The sequence below is a fragment of the Monodelphis domestica genome, chromosome 7 (genome assembly GCF_027887165.1).
Source record: "Monodelphis domestica isolate mMonDom1 chromosome 7, mMonDom1.pri, whole genome shotgun sequence".
Classification (NCBI taxonomy): Eukaryota; Metazoa; Chordata; class Mammalia; order Didelphimorphia; family Didelphidae; genus Monodelphis; species Monodelphis domestica.
Window position 1 is genome coordinate 212671302 of NC_077233.1, and position 23402 is coordinate 212694703.

The 23402-nt window shown below is 37.2% G+C and overlaps 1 protein-coding gene across 1 annotated transcript in view; it reads right to left on the reverse strand.

The window, feature by feature from the left end:
- FOXK1 (forkhead box K1) overlaps positions 1-22668 on the reverse strand; it is a 140793-nt gene extending 118125 nt beyond the window's left edge. The window contains exon 1 of the mRNA XM_056806462.1: positions 21596-22668. Within this exon, the coding sequence (XP_056662440.1) occupies positions 21596-22653 (1058 nt within the window). The 5' untranslated portion in view covers positions 22654-22668. The remainder of the gene's footprint in view (positions 1-21595) is intronic.
- Between the last annotated feature and the right edge of the window lie 734 nt (positions 22669-23402).

Sequence of the window (23402 nt, forward strand, 5' to 3'; positions counted from 1 at the left end):
TAAGGCTATCTGATTAGACCCCCAGACAACACTACCAACTATTGGGCTAGTTCCACCTTAAATGAAACCTTTTCTTCTTGAAATAAAATTCTTACTTCTGGACTGAATAGAGTTTGAGTCTCCCATTCTTGGGGAGAGACTCTGCTACAAACTTGGGTGTGTTTCTCCAACAACATAGTCTTTAACAAAGTACATAAACTTAACAGTGGTTTAATCAAGACAGGAATGCTAAATCAAAGGGAAATGGGCAGAGTTCAACTACTCTGATCCTGCAGAACTCCGTAATGAGCTAAGGACTATACTACTATATACTATATACTACCACTACAGTAGCTAAGTCCAGCAACAGTCTACTGAAACTCTCAAACAAAGACAAATTGATAGACTCACTTTGGTCAGGAAGTTGCAGAGCTCAAAGCAGAATGGCAAAGGACAGACTTCAACCTAGATCACATCATTCTGAGGAGCACTGAAAGCTTGCAGGTCTCCAACATAAGCTGTGGATACAGCAAAACTTATTCTGGAATTTGGATTGGCTATTGTATTTATCAGGGTTCAGAGTTGTTTGTTTTTTACAATCTTCATTATGATATCAATTGTTCTTCTGGTTTTTCTCATTTCACTCTGCATTTACATACAAACAGTTCATAAAATTCTTCCCAAATTTTTCTAAAACCATCCTCTTCATCTTTCTAACACAAATTCCATCACATTCAATCAACATAACTTGTTCAGCCATTCCCCAACTGGTGAACATTCCATCAGTTTTTAATTCTTTTTTTAAATTTTATTGTCATGCAAAACACACTTCCATATTGGCCATTATTGTAAGAACAAACTCATACATAACCAAAACCCCAAAATAAAATCATAAATACACTGATGTGAAAGACAAAATAGATTGCATTCCCCATCACAAGTCCTTAGGCAGGGGTAAGGTGGTGGGTGGATCTTGAATAAAACAAGCTTACAAGCATCAGAGCTGTATAGAAAATTTCAAATACAAACACCAGAGTAAAAGGAAGCATTAAAGGTTCAACAGTTTACTTTTATTTTTTTAAACCCTTACCTTCCAGTCTTGGAATCAATACTGTGAAAAGTAGTAAGGGCTAGGCAATGGGGTCAAGTGACTTGCCCAGGGTCACACAGCTGGGAAGTGTCTAAGGCCAGATTTGAACCTAGGACCTCCCATCTCTAGGACTGGCTCTCAATCCACTGAGCTACCTAGCTGCCCCCAGTTTACTTTTTTATACAAGATGATACATGTAATCTTTCAGAATTTTAGTATGATCAGAGGTCAAGGAGGAAATTTAATGATACAGAAAAACAGAATAACTCTGATATGCATTGATGATCTTAAAAAAGAATAATGGAAAGGTTAGAGAAGAGTAAAGAGAAGAAGAGAAAGCAAAAAAAAAAAAGTAAAGTATCCCATATAAACAGAGTATATAAAGAGGAAAGAAGTTTGGGGGGGGGGGGTGAAGTTGGGTAGAGCTGGTGACCCAAATCTCACTCTTATCTAAATTAGTTAAGGAAAGGAAGAATACATATACCACATGTACAGGTGTGTATGGAAATACATCTACCCAACAGGAAAATGGGGAAGAGGTTCAAGGAAAGGAGTAGATAAAAGGGATGGTGGATAGAGAAGGTATCACTCACAAGCAAACCACAGGTGGGGATAAAAAAGAGAAGAAAATGTAGAATAAGATAGAGAAAAATATAGTTAACAACTGTAACTGTGAATGAGAACAGGGTGAACTCATCCATAAAATGGAAGATAGCAGAATGGATTAGATAGCAAAATCTACAACAAAATATGGATTCTGGGTTCAATATAGATACTTGAAATACAAAGATACACACAAAGTTACAATGAATGGCTGACGCAAAATCTATTATGTTTTGGATGAAGTAAAAAAGTAGTAGTAGCATCATGATCTTAGACAAAACAAAAGCAATTACAGATTTAGTTAAAAGAGATAAATTGGGAAACTACATTTTGCCAAAAGGTTTTATAGCTAATGAATTAATATCAATACTAAGCATATATATATACCAAATGGAATGGTACTTCAATTCTTTTTTTTTTAAACCCTTACCTTCCAGTCTTGGAATCAATACTGTGTATTGGTTCCAAGGCAGAAGAGCAGTAAGGGCTAGGCAATGTAACTTGGCCAGGGTCACACTGCTGGGAAGTGTCTGAGGTCAAATTTGAACCTAGGACCTCCCATCTCTAGACCAGGCTCTGAGCTACCCAGCTGCCTCCCAATCCAATTCTTAAAAGTTAAATGAGTTGGAGAAAGAGACAATAAGACTATTCTAGTTGGGGAAACTCAATGTATTCCTCTCATCTAGATAAATTTAACCAAAAACAAACAAAAAAGAAGTTAGGACTTGAATAGAATTTCAGAAAAGTTAGATAGTTACCCAGAGAAAATACTGAGGGAATAAAAAGAAGTATACCTATATCTCAGATTTTTATAGCTCTTTCACATAAATTAACCATGATTTAGGACATAAAAAACTCAAAAATTAAGAAAAGCAAAACTATTTCATTCATATTTTATTGATCATAATGCAAAGCATAATTGTTTTTGTTGTTGTTTTTTGCAGCAATCTTTGCAGCAAAGATTAAAAAACTAATTGGAAGCTAAATAACTTAATTCTAAAAAATATAATGGACTAACAGACAAATTACAGACAATAATGTAATTATATTAAGTATCTAACAATAATGCAACCAAAAAATCAAACTGTGTGGGATAAAGTCAAAGAAGCATTTAGAAAGTTTTGTATATTTAAATGCCTTTATCAAGGGAAAGAAAAGAATAAGCAATCAATGGATTAGCATACAACTAAAAAAAAAACTAGAAAAATCAACAAATTAAAAATCCTCCATTATTTCAAGATAGTCAAAATGGATCAGAAAGAAAGGGTGTTGCCATTAACAAATTAGAGGAGCATGGACTAATTTGCCTGTCAGACTTGAGGATAAAAAGAATTTCTTACTAAAAAAGGCACAGAGAATATTATGAGATATAAAATGGTTAATTTTTTATCATATTAAACTAAAAATGCTTTGCCCTAACAAAAGCAATGCAACCAAGATTAGATGGGAAATTGAGGAAAAAATTTATAAAATCTCTGGCAAAACCCTTATTTCTCAAAAAATATAGAGAATTGAGTCAAATTTATAATAATACAAGTCATTTCCCAGTTGATAAATGGTCAATGGATATGAACAACAAGTTCTCAAATGAAGAAATTAAAATGACCTACAGTTATCTGAAAAAATACTCAACATTATTGATTAGAAAACTGTAAATTAAACAATTGAGGTACCATCACACACCTATGAGACTGGCGAAAATGATAAATTGTAGGGGGATGTGGGAAAACTGGGACATATACACTGTTGATGGAGCTGTGAATTGAACTAGCCATTATGGAGAGCAATCTGAAACAATGCCCAAAAGGCCATAAAACTGCATACCTTTCAACCCAATATCACCACCAATAAATAGGTCTATATCCCAGAGATCAAAGAAAAGGGAATGGACCTACTTGAACAAAAATATTTACAGCAGCTTTTGTGGTGGCAAAAAATTGAAAACTGAGAGGATGTCCATTAATTAGGGAATGGCTAATATTATGGCATATGGTTGTTGGAATACTACTATTGAATCTTAAGAAATGATGAACAGGGCAATTTCAGAAAAACCTGGAAAGACTTATATGAACTGATGCAAAATAAAGTAATCAGTAACAGGGGAAAATTGTACACATTTACATCAATATTGTATGATGATCTACTGTGAATGACAACTATTATCAACAATGCAAGGATTCAAGACAACCCCAAGAGACACATGATGAAAAAGAGTATCCATCACTATAGAAGGAAATGTCAGAGTATGGATGCAGACTGAAACATACCATTTTTACTTCATTTCCTTCACTAATTTTTTTCTTGAATGTACTATATGTGTCTTCTTTTACAACATGAGGAATATGGAAACATATATTGCATTTTAACACTTTTTAACATATCAAATTGCTTGCCACCTTGGGGAGGAGTAAGGGAAATAATTTGGATAATAAAATATCAGAAAATGAATATAAAAATTGTTTCCATATGCATGTGGGAAAAAAAATGTTTAAATGACCCCTCTAGGGGGAAAAACCCAAATCCTGCACTGAAAGGCCAAAATAGAAATGCTGAAAAATCAAAGGATCAATTAATGAAATTAAGAGTAAAAAAAAAATTTTTAAGAAGCTATTTGCTGATTTGATTTTAAAAATTAAAAATCCAAATTGTCAATATCAAAAATAAAAAGGGGACATCACAACCAATGAAGAAATGAAAGTAATTATTAGGAACTATTTTGGCCCATAATATGCCAATAAAACTAAAACTAAATTAAATAGATGAATAATTAGAGAAATATAAATTGCCCAGATTAAAAGCACAAGAAATAAAACACTTAAATAAACCTACCTTAGAAAAAGAAATTGGGGGCAGCTGGGTAGCTCAGTGGATTAAGAGTCAGCCCTAGAGACAGGAGGTCCTAGGTTCAAATCTGGCCTCAGACACTTCCTAGCTGTGTGACCCTGGGCAAGTCACTTGACCCCCATTGCCTAGCCCTTACCACTCTTCTGCCTTGGAGCCAATACACAGTATTGACTCCAAGACAGAAGGTAAGGGTTTAAAAAAAAAAGAAAGAAAAAATAAGAAAAAGAAATTGAGCAAGCCAATAAAGAACTCCCAAGGGAGTTCCCAGGACCAAATGGATTTACCAGCAAATTCTACCAAACATTCAAAAAGCAACTAATTCCAACTCTATATATAAACTGTTTGAAAAAAACAGCAAAGGGGGAGTTCTACCAGATTCTATGATACAAATATGGTCTTGATACCTAAAGCAAGAAAACTATAAATCAATTTCCCTAAAGAAGGCTGATTTCAATACTCAATATATATCAATATAATAATGTCGATATTAACACTGACCAAAAATCTAAATAAAATATTAGAGACCACAGCAATATATCATAAGTGTTATGCCTTGGCTGGATTTGCATTAGGAACAAAGGACTGGTTCAATATTAGGAAAACCATAAGCATAATTTGGCCATATTAATAACAAAAACAAAAATCATTTTATTACTTCCATAGCTATAGAAAAAGCTTTAGACAAAATACAACTATTCCTATTAAAGACACTAGAAAAGCACAGGAATAAACAGAACTTTCCCTAAAATGCTAAGAAATATCTATCTAAATCCAAGAATCAGCATTATCTGTAATGAGGACAAATTCGAAACAAGTTTGGGGTTTCTAGGTTCCATGTCAACAGCATACTTAACCAATATGATGAAAATGACAATACTACCTAAATTAATTTACTTAGTGTCCTACCAATCAAACTACTAAAGTGTTCATTTATAGAGCTATAAAAAATATCAAAATTCATTTGGAGGAAAAAAGGGTCAAGAGTCTCAAGGGAATTTTAGGGAGGAAAATGGGAAGAAAAGGGTATCCTAGCAGTACCAGATCTCAAACTATATTACAAGGCAGTAAGTGTCAAAAAAAAAAGTATACTGGGTAAGAAACAGATCAGTAGAGCAAATTAGATACACAATGTACAGGAGTAAATGAGCACAGTAACTTTGTGTTTGATAAATTAAAATCTTGGCTATTGGGACAAGAACTCTCTAACTGATAAAAATCTTTGGGAAAACTGAAAAGTAGTCTGGCAGAAACTAGGTATTGAGCAACATTCACACCATATACCAAGATAAACTCAAAATGCATTCAAGATTAAGATATAAATGGTAAAATAATGAGCAAATTAGTGGAGTGTGGAAGAAATTACCTGTCAGAACTATGAATAGAGGAATAGTTCATGGCAAAACAAGACAGTTTCACAAGAGGTAAAATAGACAATTTGAATTACATAAAATTCAAAATTTGAACAAAAACAAATGCTGTTACAATTAGAAGCAGGAAAAATAATCTTTGCATTAAGTTACTACAACGAAGCATTCAGTTCTAAGATATATGGTGTACTGAGTCAAATTCATAAGAATAAGAGACATTCACCAAATGATAAATTGTCAAAAGGAGCATCTAAGTGGTACAGTAGATAGAGTGCCAGGATCCTGAATTCAAATCTGGTCTCTGACACTTACTAGCTATCTAACCCTGAGCAAGTCACTTGATCTTTTTGTCTCATCTGTGAAAGAAGCTGGAGAAAGACAAGGCAAACAATTCTAGTAATTTTGACAAGAAAACCCCAAATTGGGTCATAAACAGTTGGACATAACTGAAAATGACTGAACAACAACAAAGGTTATAAGGTTTTTAGAGGGGAAAAAATCCAAGCTGTCAATAGTCATATTTTTAAATGCTCTAAATAAGTTAACAGAGAATTGCAAATTAAAAACAACTCTCAGATATCATCTTTAAGCTCATCAGATAACCAAAGTTGACAAAAAAAAGAGAAAATGACAAACACTAGAGAGGCTGTGGGCAAACAGGTATTTTGAATGCACTGTTAACTGGTCTGACCTTTCTATAAAAAGGAATTTGAAACAACACCCAAAAAGCTATTAAATCATGTATTACCTTTGACCCAGTGATACTATTAGGCTTACCTTCCAAAAAAATTAAGGAAAGGAAAAGACCTAGATACCCAAAATATTCATAGCAGTTTTTTGTGGTGGCAAAGAATTGGAAACTGAGGGGAAGACCATCAATTGGGGAATGGGTAAAAAAGTTTTATGTAGAAGTAATAGAATATAATTGTGCTGTAAGAAATGATAAAGGGGATGGTTTCAGAAAAACCTAAGAAGACTTGTATAAATTGATGTAAAATGAAATAATTAAATAATTTATACAATAACTATACTATTATAAGGACAATTAACTTCTTCAAAGGTTTAGTAAAACTGATCAACACAATGACCAACCACAATTTCAAAACACTCTTGATGAAACATACTATCTACCTCCCAACAGAAAGATGATGTACTAGAATGAAGACTGAAATATATTTTTTCCTTTTTTTTTTTTGCTAGTAGGTCATGGCTATTGGGTAATTTGTTTTGCATGACTAAACATATATGTAAAAGATTTTGGTTTTTTCTGTCTTCTCAATAGGTGGGGGAAGGAAAGAAGGGAAAGAATTCAGAACTGAAAACAAAATTGAATTTATTATTTATTTATTTTAAGTCTTTACCTTTAGTCTTAGAATCAATACTGTATATTGGTTCCAAGGCAGAAGAGTGGTAAGGACTAGTGTAATAATTAATGTATAATTATATATATAACATATAATAAAATAATTTTATCTTTTCAAATTCATATTCTTAACAAAATTCTAAGAACTTATGCACACACCCATGAAGATGTACATATGTAAAGCTTACTTCCATGCATGAAGATGAACACATGTAATTATATCTATATTTATATATACCAATATTATATTATCTATATAATTATAATTAGTACATCCTAAGCCAGGGATTGTGGGTTCAAGTCCCATCTGGGGTGCCAATCTGTAATAGATGATATTTGGAGGATATATTTGATGGATACTAGATAACTAATGGATCAGGTAACTATCTTCTTTTTGCCTAACCTCCTCTCTTTTTGTACCTCCCTCTTCAGAAGCCTTTCAGCCTCTCATCCCCCCTTCTTCAGTCTCCCTCAAGTCACTCAGTGTGAGCTGTGAGGTTTCAGAGGAAATACTCTTTTCTCTTCTTTATCTCAAGTAAGGGTTTATTGGGGAAAACAGGACAAGGGAGGAGGATAAGGTAAGAGGGGTGGGATATCCCTATTCTTTACAGTGAATGTTAAGTTAGATTGAGAGAAATGGCAATTCAGTCACTAGCATGAAGCAGAACCAGTCAGAGAGATATATGAGGACTGCTGTCTTTCTTCTTATTCCTTCAAATCAGCCAGGTCACCTCCCGCTTGATTATCCCAAGTCCCAGAGATAAAATCAGCTTCTTGCTTCAGTCACCACCATCAGCCAAAGACCTCAAATCCAGTCAAGCTCCTGCCTCCAACTGTTTCCCAGGCACATTCCAAATGGAATCTTCATTTGACTGACAGATGATCCATCTCCAGCTACTGTCCTTTGCATGCATGCCTCTACCACACTAGGCAATGGAGTTTAAATGACTTGCTCAGGGTCATACAGCTATAAAAGTGTCTGAGGTCATTTTTGAACCCAGGACCTCCTGTCTCTAGGCCTGGCTTTCAATCCACTGAGCCACCCAGCTGGCCCCTTACTTTATTTTTAAATGATAGGATCTAAGATATTCAAGTTAATTCTAAGATTAATCTTGAAAGGTTCTAGGCTAAACTCTGGAATTTTTCCTCCCTAACATTTCAGGGTCAGTATAAACAATGTCTCCCTTAGACTAATTCAATCTAGTCTGCTCTTAGTAGAAAAGCTAGCAGGAATCAGGCAAGTGGTCAACTCTCAATTTGATATATAATGCAAGTATTATCCTCATTTTATAGCTAAGAGAACTTAGAATTAGAAACATTAAGAGACAACAAAGATCACACAGTCAAGTGTCATATCTGGGAGTCTAAGAAATGTTTTCTATATCCCCAGGGTTTGTTTTTTTTTAATGAGGAAACAATCTGCCTCTATTACTTTTAGTCTCTACCCCTCTATCACTGGCAGTAAGCTGTATGTATTTTATCAAGAAGGTACCTGTAAGAACATTCTGCAGAACTTATGACAGGAATACTATCCACATCCAGAGAAAGAACTGTTGGAGTCCAATGGATGAGGATCAAAGTATACTATTTTTCACATCAGTATAATTACATTTTATTTGGGAGTTTTGGTTTTGCATGAGTATGCTCTTATAACAATGACCAATATGGAAATATGTTTTGCATAATAATACATGTAGCTCAGATCAACTTGCTTAATAGCTCCATATTGGGGGGAGGGAGGGGAGGGGATGGTTTGGATCTGATAATTTTGGAAAAGGTATGTTGAAAATTATTATTACATGTAACTGGGGAAAAGAAACAATCTTTTAATTTAAAAAAAGGAGGTACCCATAAGAAATTATATTATTAAATTTCTAGATTCCTACATTCTAATTCTACCATAGTTCATCTTGGGAAACCTATAAGATGATAATGTATAGACTTCAGTCCAAATGTCCCAAGATTAGTATCTAAAGTCAATGGCTCACAATATAAGGTAGTTAGAGATAGGCACAGCACCTATTTCTCCCTACCAAAGAATCTATATTTCCCTATTTCCAACTTGTTTATCCTCTCCCCAATTGATGTGCAAATCTTCAAGTTCCAGTTCTTCACCACCACAAAGAGAGCTGCTATAAATATTTTAGGCTATATAGATTCTTTTCCTTTTACCCTGGTCATTTTAGGAAATAATAGTGGTATTGCTAGGTCAAAAGATATATACCAATTTATGACTTGAGCATAATTCCAGGATGCTTTCCAAAATGTTACAATATGGTTGGGGGGAGGGAAGGGGGAGGCATACTTATATGAAACAAAGCTTCCTCACCTAATCCTAGGGTGTTTTATGCTCCACTACCAGCTAATATTTTACTGAATCTTCAAGGCCCAACTCAAATGTTACCTTCTCTAAACAAAGTTTTCACTAATCCACTACCCCCACAAGCTGAAAACACTCTTTCCCTTGTCTGATCTCATAACACTTTCTTATAATCTTATAAGACTATTTGGCATATTTGTGTACCTCTCATTTCTCCCACTAAAAGTTTCTTAAGATCAGGTACAAGGGATAGTTACCTGGCTCTGTGGATTGAAAGCCAAACTTAGAGATGGGAGGTCCTGAGTTCAAAATAGACCTAGATACTTCCTAGCTGTGTGACCCTGGGCAAGTCACTTAACCCAAACTGCCTGGTCCTTGCTGCTCTTCTGCCTTAGAACCAATACTGATTAGAACCAAAGTACTGATTTAAAAAAAAAAAAACAGAAAAGGTACAATATCTTAAATTTATATCTTCCCCAGCACATTACACATGGCAGGTACCTATTTGTTAACTTAATAAAAAGCATGAGAGACTATACACATATCTGAGATTTAGTAATTAGAATGAATTACAAGCTTAGCTAGGCTGATCCTTAGATGACAGTCCTCCACTGACGCACACATGAAGTCCTATCATTTTGGTAGGACCTATCAGAGCCAAGTCTTCACTGGCCTAACCTTCAAAAACAATGGATCTACTTAATGACACAATGAGACAGCAAACTTTAGTGAAGATAAGTTAAGTGGTGGTAAATCTGACATGACTTTAAATTCTCTTCTAACTTTGCTAGTGTCTATAGTTATGTTTTTATATAGTAGTAATCATATGTACATATTATATCCTTCTTTTTCTTAATATCTTCATATGCATTTTTAGGTATCAATACAGTCCATAAGTCTGTCTTTATTAGCTATATATTAAGTTCTAGATCAAAAACTCTCCTAGTTTCTAAGAAAGAAGTTCCCAGCACCAAATCCCAACTACCAGGGGTAGATCTGATAAATTCCAAGAGACTGAAATTTTATAACTGTGAACACTGCTCTAGATTAGTAATGGTGAACCTTTTAGAGATGGAGTGCTGGGCCCCACCCCAGACAGAATGCTGTGTCCCCCCAGAGACTGAATGCTATGCCCACCCTTCTCCATCTTGCTCCCACCCCCCTCCCTTACCCCAGATAGGGGAGGGAGGAAGCATTCCCATTGGGTTGCTGGGCAGAGAGATAGGTGAGGAGAGGAATGTGTGGAAGAGAGTTGCCCAAGTGCTCCCCTCCAGCTCTGTGCCACACTGTGAGCTATGCTTCCCTCAAACCTAGCTGCTCTCCAGTCCCACCACAGCAATTACCTTCATCACAGACTCAACAGGCTGCCATCTGCACTATACCCTCATGCAGCAAGTCAGGTCCATTGCCACCCCTCATCTCCCAGCAGTTTACCCTAGACAGGGAAGGGAGGAAGTGCTCCCAAGGGCTTTTGGGCAGAGGGACAGGGGAAGTGAGGAATGTCCTCAGGCGCATATAGAGGGGGAGGAGAACAGCTCTGCTCCAAGCAGAAACCTCTAGCTTTCTAGTAATGCACTCTGGCTAGCAACTGCAGGCATACCCACAGAGAAGCCTGTGTGTGTGCCATTTTTGGCATCCATACCATAGGTTTGGCATCATGGCTCTAGTCAGAAATTCAGTTATTGGAGCTATGAAATTTGTACTAGATAATCTCTAATGATCCCTTTGGTTCTAAGATTCTAAGAACATATATTTGTGTGTACATCTGTGTGGCCATGTGTGCACAGCACTGCACTAAACAAAATGAGAGTAATATAAGGGGTCATATTTTCAAGAAGCTTACAATTTGGTTGGAAGAAAGAACAGAAGTAAGAAATCTCATCCTTTAAGACCAAGTGAATTCAAAATAGTTATCCCACTGGATCCTTACCTTACTACCTCTAATTATAGAGTTTCATTTGCCCCAGCTGAGAATTCAGAGCAACACGCCACTTTCAAGATTCACTTGTGAAGCTGGCTTCTAAGTGAGATTTCCTATCAATTCTGCAGGTTAAAAAAAGTGCTTGTTATTATATGTTGATTAACCACCAGATGAAACACTGAACCAATTTATAGTTCCCTTGGAAATGTGTTAAATGTACTTAATTTCTCCATATCCTTGCTAACAATAGGTTTTATAATTTTTATTTTTACTAATTTTATAGGTATGATACTTTAAATTTCTTTTGATTTTCATTCTTTAATTACTAAGAAATACATTGATTTTTACAAAATTGCCAAGGTAAAGTAAAATCCTGTACCTTTCTCTAATCCTTAACTTATTTTATCTAATCACCCTAAAGTCTAGCTTATATGTTCAAAAACCTTCTCCAAGGTCAGTCATCCTCTGGGGTGGCCTTGAAGTCAAAGCATGTCAGGCTAGTTATCTCCCAGTAGCCAGAATTCAATCTTCACTCAGTTTCAAACACAAACTGTTTACTAACAGTAAAGGAAAAGCCTCAGTTTTATTTTCAATCTGCTGGTATGCCAAGCTACTTACTTAAGGGGGGTAAAGGGTGGAAGATAAGGGGAGAGAAAGAGACAGACATCCTGTTTTTGCCACAAGTACTCAGGTACACAAAACTAACTCTCTCTCTCTCTCTCTCTCTGGTCAAAGTTCATTATCTTGCATATAACTGTGAAGTCATTGTAAAGAATTCTGTTTTGAAATAGTTACTTTAATTCTAAACCTTCACAGTTTAAAGAAATTATTCTTTAACCAGCATACAAGATCTTGAATAAAATGTGTGTTTTTTGAAGTTTCAAATTAATTTTATGACAAAAGATAAAGATGGTTCATGGTTGGAAGTATGAGGAACCTGGGGAGGGGTAATGCTATAAAAAGCTTTAGGAACATTAAAAGGAAAACTTTTTATAAGGGAAGATGAAATAGACATCTTGAGCTCAAGGTAGCAAGTAAATATCCATATATTTTAGGTATGAAGGTAGTACGAAGAGTTAGTCAGAGGAGCTAGGTGGCATACTGTATAGGAAAATAGACCCAGAATCAGAAGACAGTTCAAATTCTGGTTTCCAACATGTGCCATGTGTGTGACCCTGAACAAGTCACTTAACTGGTTTGCCATAATTTCTTCATCTGTAAAATGGGAATAACAACAGTACTTCCTTCTCAAGATTGTTGTAAGGATCAAAAGAGATAATAATTGTAAAATGCTCATTAGCAAGGTTTCTGACACATGGTAAATCCTATTTAAAATGTATCATTATCAGGGGGCAGCAAGGTGGCAACTTAACTCAGTAGATTGAAAGCCAGGCCTAGAGATGAGGTCCTAGGTTCAAATCTGGCCTCAGACACTTCCTAGCTGTGTAACCCTGGCAAGTAACTTAACCTCCATTGCCTAGCCCTTACCACTCTTCTGCCTTAAAACCAATAGATATTATTGATTCTAAGATGGAAGATAAGTACCTACCTTCTCATTATTATAGAGGATGAAATGTAGATACAAAGAGTAAAGTGACTTGCCCAAGTTCACTTACATAGTAGCAGAGCTGAATTTGAACCCAGGTCCTCTAATTCTAAATCCAGTTTTGTTTTTACATCAATCACAATTAGTGACTGTATAACCCATACAGTATAAAAATCTAGCAGCCTAAGAGTCTTTTGTCTTAATTTTTCAAATCCATAACCCTGTTATCTCTCTCCTCTCCCTTTTCTACTACAAATAACCCTTCATATCCTTGTTTCTGATCCATTTACTCCCTTTCTCTTGCTTCAGAAAAGAACTTCAAAGAAGGAAGGTTACAATCTAGTGGTCTCCAGTTCTCATATAGCAGCTTATTAGAGAGCAATAATAAAAACTGACTCCAAAACTTACAAAATTGATTTGTACTGGTAAGTCAATTTAACAATATAAAAACTGCACACCAATCAATGTTATTTAGTAGAGAAACTTACTCTAGAAATTTAAGGAAAATAAGTTTCTTAGTAAATATGGAATTAAGCAAAGGAAATGGATAGACTTCAATGACCAACATTTATTGATCTGAGATATAGTAGTTTGAGTTAACAGTTAGAATCTTCTTATCCTGCCAAGTAAAGTAGCTTTTTATGTTTCCCCAGTCAGGGTACCTGATATGAACTAAAGAAACAAAACTACTTTCCAACTCTCATAAATTCATAGAATGTTAGGGCAAGAAGGAATATTAGAATTCAAGTCTAACTCTACTATTTAGCAATTGTGGAAACAGACAGAAACAGGGGCTTTGACCTTCCCAGCATTTTCACAGTCCATTAGTGACAGAGCCAAAACTGGAACCTAGAGCATCCGACTTCTAAGTCTCAATTCCAACTGATCCTTTCAGTTCAGTCCTCTACTACTGAGTCACTAAATTCTAGATGATTAGCAGGAGAAAAGGCCCCTTAAAGTGAACAGAACTCTTTACTTAGAAAATGACAGAATTCACAAAGCAGGTAATTCTTCTATAGCCAAAAATTGTCTATAAAATAATTTTGATTTTTAAAACCCACTTATTAAATTTAATCAAATCATATCACAATATGCTAATCATGCTAACTTCATATCAAGAAGTTAAGCTAGTTTTATTATGTAGTTCTCTAAAGAAAAGGTGTTTTAAAATAAAAATGTAACACCATATCATGATGCTTTTTCTTACAGAAAACAATATTTAATACATTCATGTAAGGAGAAAAAACATTTTGTTTCTGTTTTTTAAGGGGGGGGGAGAACAGGGAAGACCACACCAGAAAATTCATCAGTATAGAGAATTTCTCATAAGAAAATTACCTTTACTAATATGGCACCTGTTATACAACTTATGTTAGGAAGTTTATCAGGGACAAGCCCAGGTTCACAAGTTAGTTAGTATGTATGAACCCAGGTCTTCTTGGTTCAAGGCTAGCCCTTTCTATTATGCCATGCTATCTTCTCTCTGAAAATCTTATTCTATATTAAAGCCACAGAAATGTGGCTAAAAGTTGAAGTGCCATACTTCTCCCTCTTGTTTCCAAAGAAATTATGTATCTCAGTTAATTTTTTCATATGGTCAAAATATCAACTTAACTCATTCATTCCATCCATAGTCAATATACTTAAAGTTACATAATAACACTAACTCCCATGTCACTTCCTCTCTAACAATCTTAAAACACTTTACAAATATTGCTTCTCCAAATTTGGCAAATAACTGACATCAGGAATATCTAAGCTGAAAGAATAAATATACTGATTGCTATATGCAATATCAGTTCAGAAAAATTGAAAACATATAATCACTCCACATCACAGAAATTGTCAAGAGGGAATATCAAAGGTCTATAACTTGGAGATGGGAACTCATCTTCAGTCATTGTCAAAGTGTAATGAAAATGTTAAATTGTGGAGAGATGGGGGGAAAGTTTCTTATACCTTATCTTACTTATTTATTAAAACAACCATCTTCTTTCTAAATGTTTGTTAGTTTGTTTTACCTTTTTTGTAAATGGAACACATTTACAAAAATTTCATTATTTATTAGCAAAATTGTAAACTCTGAAGGAGTAAGTACCTAGAACATAATTTAATAGAATAATCTATATAATAACCAAAGAAAGTTTAAAATACTCTCTACATTTTAGAAACTAGTCAATCGAGGATGTAAAAATACTTCTAAATAGGTCCATGTTATCAATTTTAAAGTATAAAATGCAAAAGCTATAATTTTCATTGGACATTATTTAACATGCCCATTCTTAAAAATGAACGATCTTCATATCCTGTTATGTATCTGTAAAATATCTTTGCATAACTATTATTCCATTATATTTTTTTATCAAGAACATTGTAATATGAATATTAACTAAAGCGATGAACTCAAGAATGAATTTACTGGAAAAAATTATAGTACCAATGAAAATTGGTTTCAAAAATCTCATAAACCATATTATAAATGTCTATTTTCAGAGAATCAAAGTTCAAGCATTTGGTATAACCCTCCCATTTCAATATTAAATGTTTTAAATTTAGAATAATAATGAAAATTAAGCATTTTGATGATTTCAGGTGTCATTACTTTGACAAATCTAACACTCAAATGACACAAAAATAACAATTACATTATCTTCAAATCAAATTTTAAAATTTATCCAAAATTATTTAAAAATATTAAACATGGGGACAGCTAAGTACCCAGTGGATAGAGAGCCAGGTCTAGAGACAAGAGGTTCTGAGTTAAACTCTGGCCTCAAATAGTTCCTACCTGTGTGAGCCTGGGCAAGTCACTTAACTCTAATTGTCCATCCCTTACTGCTCTCTTCAGCCTTGGAGCTAATACTTTAGAAGAATTAAATATGACATTAGTAGCCCATATCACATACTTGGTACCTACCCATTTCTCCCTTACCAATACAAGAAAGGCTTTCATATACTTATCCTGGGGTTCGGGGGAGTACATTGATCAGTTATATGTAACTGATACTGAAGATGAAAACCATTCTAAGTTTTTATAGCTCTTTTTTTTCCCATTTGAATTAGTTTATTTAGTCAATTTAGAACATTATTCCTTGGTTACGATAATTCACATTATTTACCTCCCTCCCCTCCACCCACCCTTCCTGCGCAATTTCATTGGGTATTGCTTGTGTCTTTGATCAGAACCTATTTCCATGTTGTTGATGTTTACACTAGGATGTTCATTTAGAGTCTACATCCCCAACCATATCCCTTCGATCCATGTAGTCAAGCAGTTGTTTTTCTTTGGTGTTTCTACTCCCAGTGTTTCCTTATAGCGCTTTTTTTATAGCCCAAAAAGTTAAGACATAAATTAGGTAACAAAGTGCCATACCTATTTAGAAGTCATTTCACTGCACCAGCTTAATATTTACCATTCTCTCTATAAAACCTTTAAAAAAGTTTGTAACCATACTTATGTATTTCTAACTTCCAGCATACACATGAGAGAAAAAAAGTCTTCCATACAATAAGTAAATTTGCTAAAACAAAGTTCTGATATTTCAAGGAAGCTCTACAGTTAAGGCTTTTGTTTGCAGCTACATTTGGAAAATAAAATACTCATCTCTCTCTGCCAAACCAGCTCCTCTTCCCAAATTCCTTATTACCATCAATAACATCATTCTCTCCTGGCACTCAAGACTTAAATAATTTGATTCACAATGCCACAGGATCATGAATCTAGAAAGATCTCAGAGGCCACCCCCTTCCTTTGGAGCTGAGCAAACTGTGGTGCAGAAAGAAAGGCAAAGTGTTTTTCCAAAAGTCACAAAGGTGGTTCAGAGCATACTTGTTCATACTACCCTCTCCCAATCCTTACTGCTGTCATCTATCAATTTCCAAGTCATTTTCCAAACATTCCCAAGGACTTTTTGATACTAAGCTTCTTCTCCACTTTCTTTACAAATCTAAAAGTGATTTGCAAACCTTAAAAGTGCTACAGAAATGTCACCTAGTGTATTATTACTGTTTTGTAATATTAATATAATTACTAATGTATTTAATATTTTATTATTAATAAAATAATGAATCATAGGATTTGTAGTCCATTACCTTTATCCTGCATATCCTTAAAGACACCAAGTTTGATCATTTCTTCCTTATGAGAGACTAAATTTGCCCTAGGAAAGAATTTCTACTTGTAGTACTAATATGTACACATGGATTACTACAATAGTCTCTAAACTAGTATCTCTGCTTCTAATCTCTACCCATTTCTATATGTACTTATACTACAAAATTTAATGCTGCTTTCATATCATTCAAAACACTGACACTCCCTATCGCTTATTTATGAATTCCAAACTTCTAAGCCAGACTAATAATCAAGGTATTCCAGCAACAACAACAACAAAAAAACCCTTAACTTTACTATCCATTCTCATCTCACAAAATCTACAGTCCCTCTGACCCATTCAGTCCTTATCTACTCTCACTTGCTGATTGTTCTCCTCTAGAAATTCCATTCTCCTCACTAATCCAGTTCCAGCTCTTCTCCAGGAAGTCAGCCATGGTTTTCCCTTCTTTGAATATCTGTACTATTTTCCCATATCATGCAATTTTATATCTAACTTCAGATGTCCTAAAATTTTTTATATGAGAAATCAATGTGTGTATATATGTATGTATGTATATATATGTGTATGTGCGTATATATATCTCTATCTCCTCAGATAAACTACAAGACTATACAAGCCTACCAAAATAGTGAAACAAAAACACTGAAGAAAATAGTTTGAGGATTCTAAACATTTTCTAATAAACTCCAAATCTGTTTAATCTGATGATTAGTCAATGGTTATTTATTTGCTAGTCTTCAAGTGACTCTAATCTAAAGCAATAATCAGTTCCTGAATGCTCCTTTAAACTGTCAAACTTCTGTTCACTTACATATAATCAAGTACCTTGATAGCTACAAAATGATTCATTTTTATCACAAATTGAAACCCAGAGAATCTGTCATTCAATGTGTCTTTCTGGTGGGTAATGTAAATAAACTCAAGTTCTACAGCAAAGGAAAAATGCAGTTATCAGTTCACAAGCACAGCTATGTTCCAGAGATATCAATTTATTACAAAGAAAAATCTTCCATCTTTTTCATATAAGAAATCTAACATGAACTAAAAAAGATATCAAAATATATCAGATCATACCAATCTATCAGAATATAGTTCAGACCTACAAGGTACCCTAAAGGCCAATTAGTTCAGCCTCTTCCTTTTTCAGACACATCAATGATTAAAAATAAAGGAAACAGCAGCACATAAGTTCTCTTTATATCATGCTACTGCATCCCCTTCAGTTAACCAGCCTGAACCAGTCACTTTTTCATCATTATAAATTGTAAATATCTCACCTGTATCTATAAAGCTAAAGGGAATCCTACAGAACTCATATAACACTATAGCAACACTGAAAAAACATCAACAAGTCAATATTGGCTTATACAGTCTACTATTACATTCCTTCTATCTATCCTAGTTGAGACTCCACATATTTGGTAAATTCTGAATAGTGGTCAAACCCAATTATTTCAGTTACCATAACAATTTTAAAAAATTTCCATGCTCCAGGCAATGGTACTTCATATATTGCAAACAATATTTTATACAACAAAAGAATCTGGACAATTCAGTGTAATGGAACTCCAAGCACTGCTGACAGAACTGCTCCCTGATAAAGAGACTAGGGAAAACAAATAATAACCCTGGAAAATTCAGATTACTGCCTTTAAAAAAAATCAGTGCTTAACTTCCCTTTTCTTCCTGAAGAAATTGTACACATAAAATTATGCTGTCCTGAAAGTTTTTTTAATTGCTTTCATTGCTGATTTTCAGTTCAAAACATTTTAAAAGAGTACAATAATTTATTTAGAATATTATTTCTGAGGTCCAATTTTTTTAAATACAAAAGTGAGTTGCTAAACAAAGACTTCCACTAGCTTCCTTCCACAATACACCAGTGAAACAACTTTCTTTTGTAACAGAAGTAGCCACTTAATATTTTTCCTCATGGGTGTCTGCTCTCTTATAAATTTTACTTTACTGACACCAAGATTACTGCTCAGAGCTACAGCAGCTGAAGAAAAATGGAAGTAGAAAGTCACAATGGGTTAGAGTTTACAACTGCAACAGCAAATAAATAGATGGTCAAATGTTTAGTTCACCCATGATTACCATGTTTCTTTTGGCAGTATCAAATAAAAATGCAAGCCTTTGGAAGTAGGAGTCACATTTTTACATAAATTTACGAAGCATCACAGACCTAAAGAACTTAAAAAATAACAAATAGTCCTGGATCATGCAATGAGATGATGCAAGTGTAACTCTTTTTTGAGTTACAGAAACAACAGATGAGAATTTAACTTAAAGTTTCATTCAAGATTCAGTAAAGAAAGGAGACATAATAGAATACTGGACTTGGAAGCTAGGAAGACTCAGGTTCAAATCCTACATCCAACACTAGCTATGTTGCCAGTCACTAAACGTATCATTATGAACAAGTCACTTAAACTCTTCTTTAAATCTCCATTTCTTCACCTATAAAACAGATATTAACACCCATGGAGCTTATCTCAAACAGATGTTGTAAGGCTCAAACAAGATATTGCTATATAAAAACATTTGCAAATTTCCAAGTGCTATATAAATGTTAGTCAAATGTCATCTCAAATCAGAAATATATTTATTTCATGACTAAAGTGGAAAACTGAAAAAAAAAAAAAACCAAGATTGTTAACAAAAGCATTTAAAGAACACAAATTACATAAAGTAGTTATTAGCAGAAATGGGTCTTAAATAGGAATGTAAGGGAAGATGAGTTGTTGGAGGCGGCAATTCTCAAAAGAATTAACTCATTAATAAGCTTCATAACTTGCAGTGGGGATACATTTTTATTTAAAATGTTATAGAAAAATAAAACATAAAATAAGACTTTCTTTTTCAAGAATTCTCAATTTTATGACACTAGATTCCTTCCTTAAGCCTAAGGAAAAGTATGTTTTCTTAGAAGTCATGAATAGAGATGACAGGGGGGCAGCTTTATGACACTTGAAAATCAATGCAATATTTATAGTTAAATAGTCCAATAAACTAGAAAGTGAAAAAAGTTTACATAATCAAACCCTGAGGCCTTAGGGGCTATCAGACTAGAAATACCCTGGATTAAAGGATTTTAAAAAAAGGAAGAGGGTGTTAAGTAATTACTAAATATAAAAAAGAAAAAGCCAGCAGAAGTGAAGAATTAAAAATACTTGAGGCAGATCAAAAGATTGTCAAGAAAGCAAAGATCTCTTGGGTCATGATTCTGGAGTGGAACTATTAACAACTGAATATTCATCTATATACAATAAAAGATTGCTACAGGCAAGGGGGGGGGGGGGCGCGGTGTCAGTCTAAGTAACACAAGAAATACACTAGTCTGCTTCTGGAAAATCCAGCACTGACTCTCTTTGTCATCCAGAGATGGACTGACAGCCACAATTACCTCTTTTTCTGGCAGAATTTGAATTGAAAGACTTCTTACATGCCTTGGCCTACCAGACCTGCTATTTCCTCTTTCCTGACAGGAGGGTAAATAACTGTTGTTACCTTATGAAGCTTTTCATTGAACACTTTATAACCACTATTTAATTAAGCCTAACATCCCTATGAGGTAAGGAGGCCAGTATTACTTTTATTATAGCTATTTTAAAGGTACATAAACTGAGTTTCTGTAGCACTTCCAAAGCTTGCTGCCATTAACCTCTGCTTCCTCCTCAAGGATGCGAAAACAATATTCCTGCTCCAGTTTCTCCTACCTACTTTCTTCCCTCCCTGAGGCCAAAGCTCTTACTTGGCCTTAGGTCTCTCTCCCTACAGGTAGCACACCACTCCTTAACTCGTTACTACCCCCAAGAGGTAGTCTAAAGGGACAGCTCTCCTCCCACCTCCTTAGAATTCCACCTCCTGGGCAGGTAAACACCCTCCCAAGGGAATGAAACTCTTCCTCCAATCTTTCCAGAGAGAAGCTGCACCCTTCCCTCCCAGCTACTCTCAAGATTCAATAGACAGCTAGCTCTCTTTTCCTGGAAAAACCATGACATATTTCCTCCAGGACCCCTGGGACAGAGAATGACATTACCCAGCCACCCAACCCCACCTTCAGACTGACATTACCTTCCCACCCAAAAGAGGTGATGACGCCTCATCCAAAACTGGCTCCGCGTGGAGAGAAAACACTCAGTGTATGCGTGTGTATGGGTGTGTTTATGTGTGTATTTATGTCTGTAGGTATGTGTATATGTTTGTGGGGGGAGGAAGGTCAACAGCCACGTTTCACACCCCAAGCTCAGCTCATCCCCTACACAGCTCCCGGGCTTCACCGCCCCCAAATGTGTGTGTGTGTGGGGAGGGGGGGGGGACGCGGAGGGGAATTCCCACGGATCCTAGGGGCGTGGGAGCCCCCGCCCGCCCAGCCTGGCGAAGGGGAGGGAGCAGTCCCCGGGCCCCTCCCGCGATGCCCCAGGCGCCGGCTCCTACTCACTGCTTGGGGAGCTGCAGGGCCGGGGCGCCCCTGCGCTGGAAGGCCCCGTCCACGAAGACGCCGTTCTTGCCGAGGCAACGCAAGTAGAAGTGCGGCTCCTGGAAGCTGAGCTGCAGGTGGCGGCGAGAGATGAAGCTCGAATGGCCCATGTTGAGGTCCACGGAACCCTGCGATGAATTGCGGCCGATGGTGACGGCGGGCTGCCGCATGAGGAACTCGAACTCGCGGCCCTCCAGCCGGGCCAGGGCCGGCCCAGGGCTCTGCCGCACCGAGGCCGCCGCCGCCGCCGCTGCTGCTGCCGCCGCCGCCGCCGCCGCCGCTCCCCCAGCGGCAGAGCCGGCTGGGGCTCCCCCCAGGCCCGCAGGCGGCGGCGGCGGCGGCAGCGGCAGCGGTAGCGGCGGGGGCGCCGGTTGTTGGGGCGCCGCCGGGGGAGCAGCGGACGCCGGCGGAGGTGGCGGCGGCGGCGGCAGCGGCAGCGGCGGCGGCGGCGGCGGCGGCGGCTGAGGCGGCAGCGCTGGAGCCGGCGCCGCGGGGAAAGCGGCAGCCGCAGCGGCCGCGGCGCACAGCACCGGGCTGCAGGGCGCCGAGCGCAGTGCCAGCAGGGCCCGGGCGCCCGTGTCCTCCCCGACTTCAGCCATGTTCGGAGCTGCGCGGATCGGCCCCAGGCGGCGGCTCGGGCGGAGGGGAGGGGGAGGGGTAGATGCAAGAGGGAGGGAGAGAAGGAGAGAGACCGAGAGAGAGGAAAGGCCGGGCTGAGCCGGGTGGGGGAGGAGGCGAGCGCAGAAACCCGGAGCGGATCTATCCGGCTTACGGAGCGGAGCTACACCGAGCCCTACGGAGCCGCCGCACAGCCTCGCTGGTCTAAGCTCCGCCTCGCCTCTCCTCGCCTCGCCTTCTTTCCGGGCCAGGCGGGCGGGGTGGAAGAGCTGCCTGAACAGGGCCCAGGGATCCCAGCGGAGCTTGTATTGGGATGCGGGCATGCGGACCCTAGGCCGCAGGCATGTGATTATAACTACCCCACCCCGAGTTTCAGGAACCCACTCGGGACAGGCTCGCATGGCTTGACTGCTGGGGCAGGAAGCCAGCGTACCACGAGGCACCACATTAGTGACACCCACACTAGGCTCCCTAGAGTTAAACCCAGCTCCCACGAGGGCCTAGGCTGCCATCCCATGTGCTCAGGGGGGACTTGGCCCTCCTTTGTATCCTGGCTGCAATCTGTAAATCATATTAGCAGGAAGCAAAAGGAGCTTCTTAGCTAATTCAACAGACTACACCCAGGAAGGGAATGAAATGGGGAATAGAAAGAGACAGTGCCCTCCAGGACAGCCCAGCCTTCTATCAGCTGACCTTGGACCTTGGCCAAGCACAAAAATGTAGAGGTTTGATAAGGTTCCTGGTGGTACTCTCGATCGTTGTGGGCCTTCACAGTCATCATCTTCATCATTGTTGGAATACTAATAGCTAACTTTTACATAGCATGATTAAGCTCTTTACTAATATTATCTAATTTGATCCTCAGGACTCTGGAAAGCAGTGGCTATTCTTATCCCCTTTTTAGAGATGGGGAAACTAAGGTAGACAGAAATAACATTATTTGCCCCATTCACACAGGTAATAAGTGTCTGAACCTATTTCCTCCTGACTATGGATCCAGTTCTCTATCCTCCTGCCTCTAGGTAACAGCTGGAAGGACCTTTTTAGAAGCCATCTCATACAGCACTCTCATTTTACAAATGAGGAAAACAGGTGCAGAAATGTGCAAAAACTTGCCCGAATTCAAGTATTAAGTTGAAGAGAGAGCTCA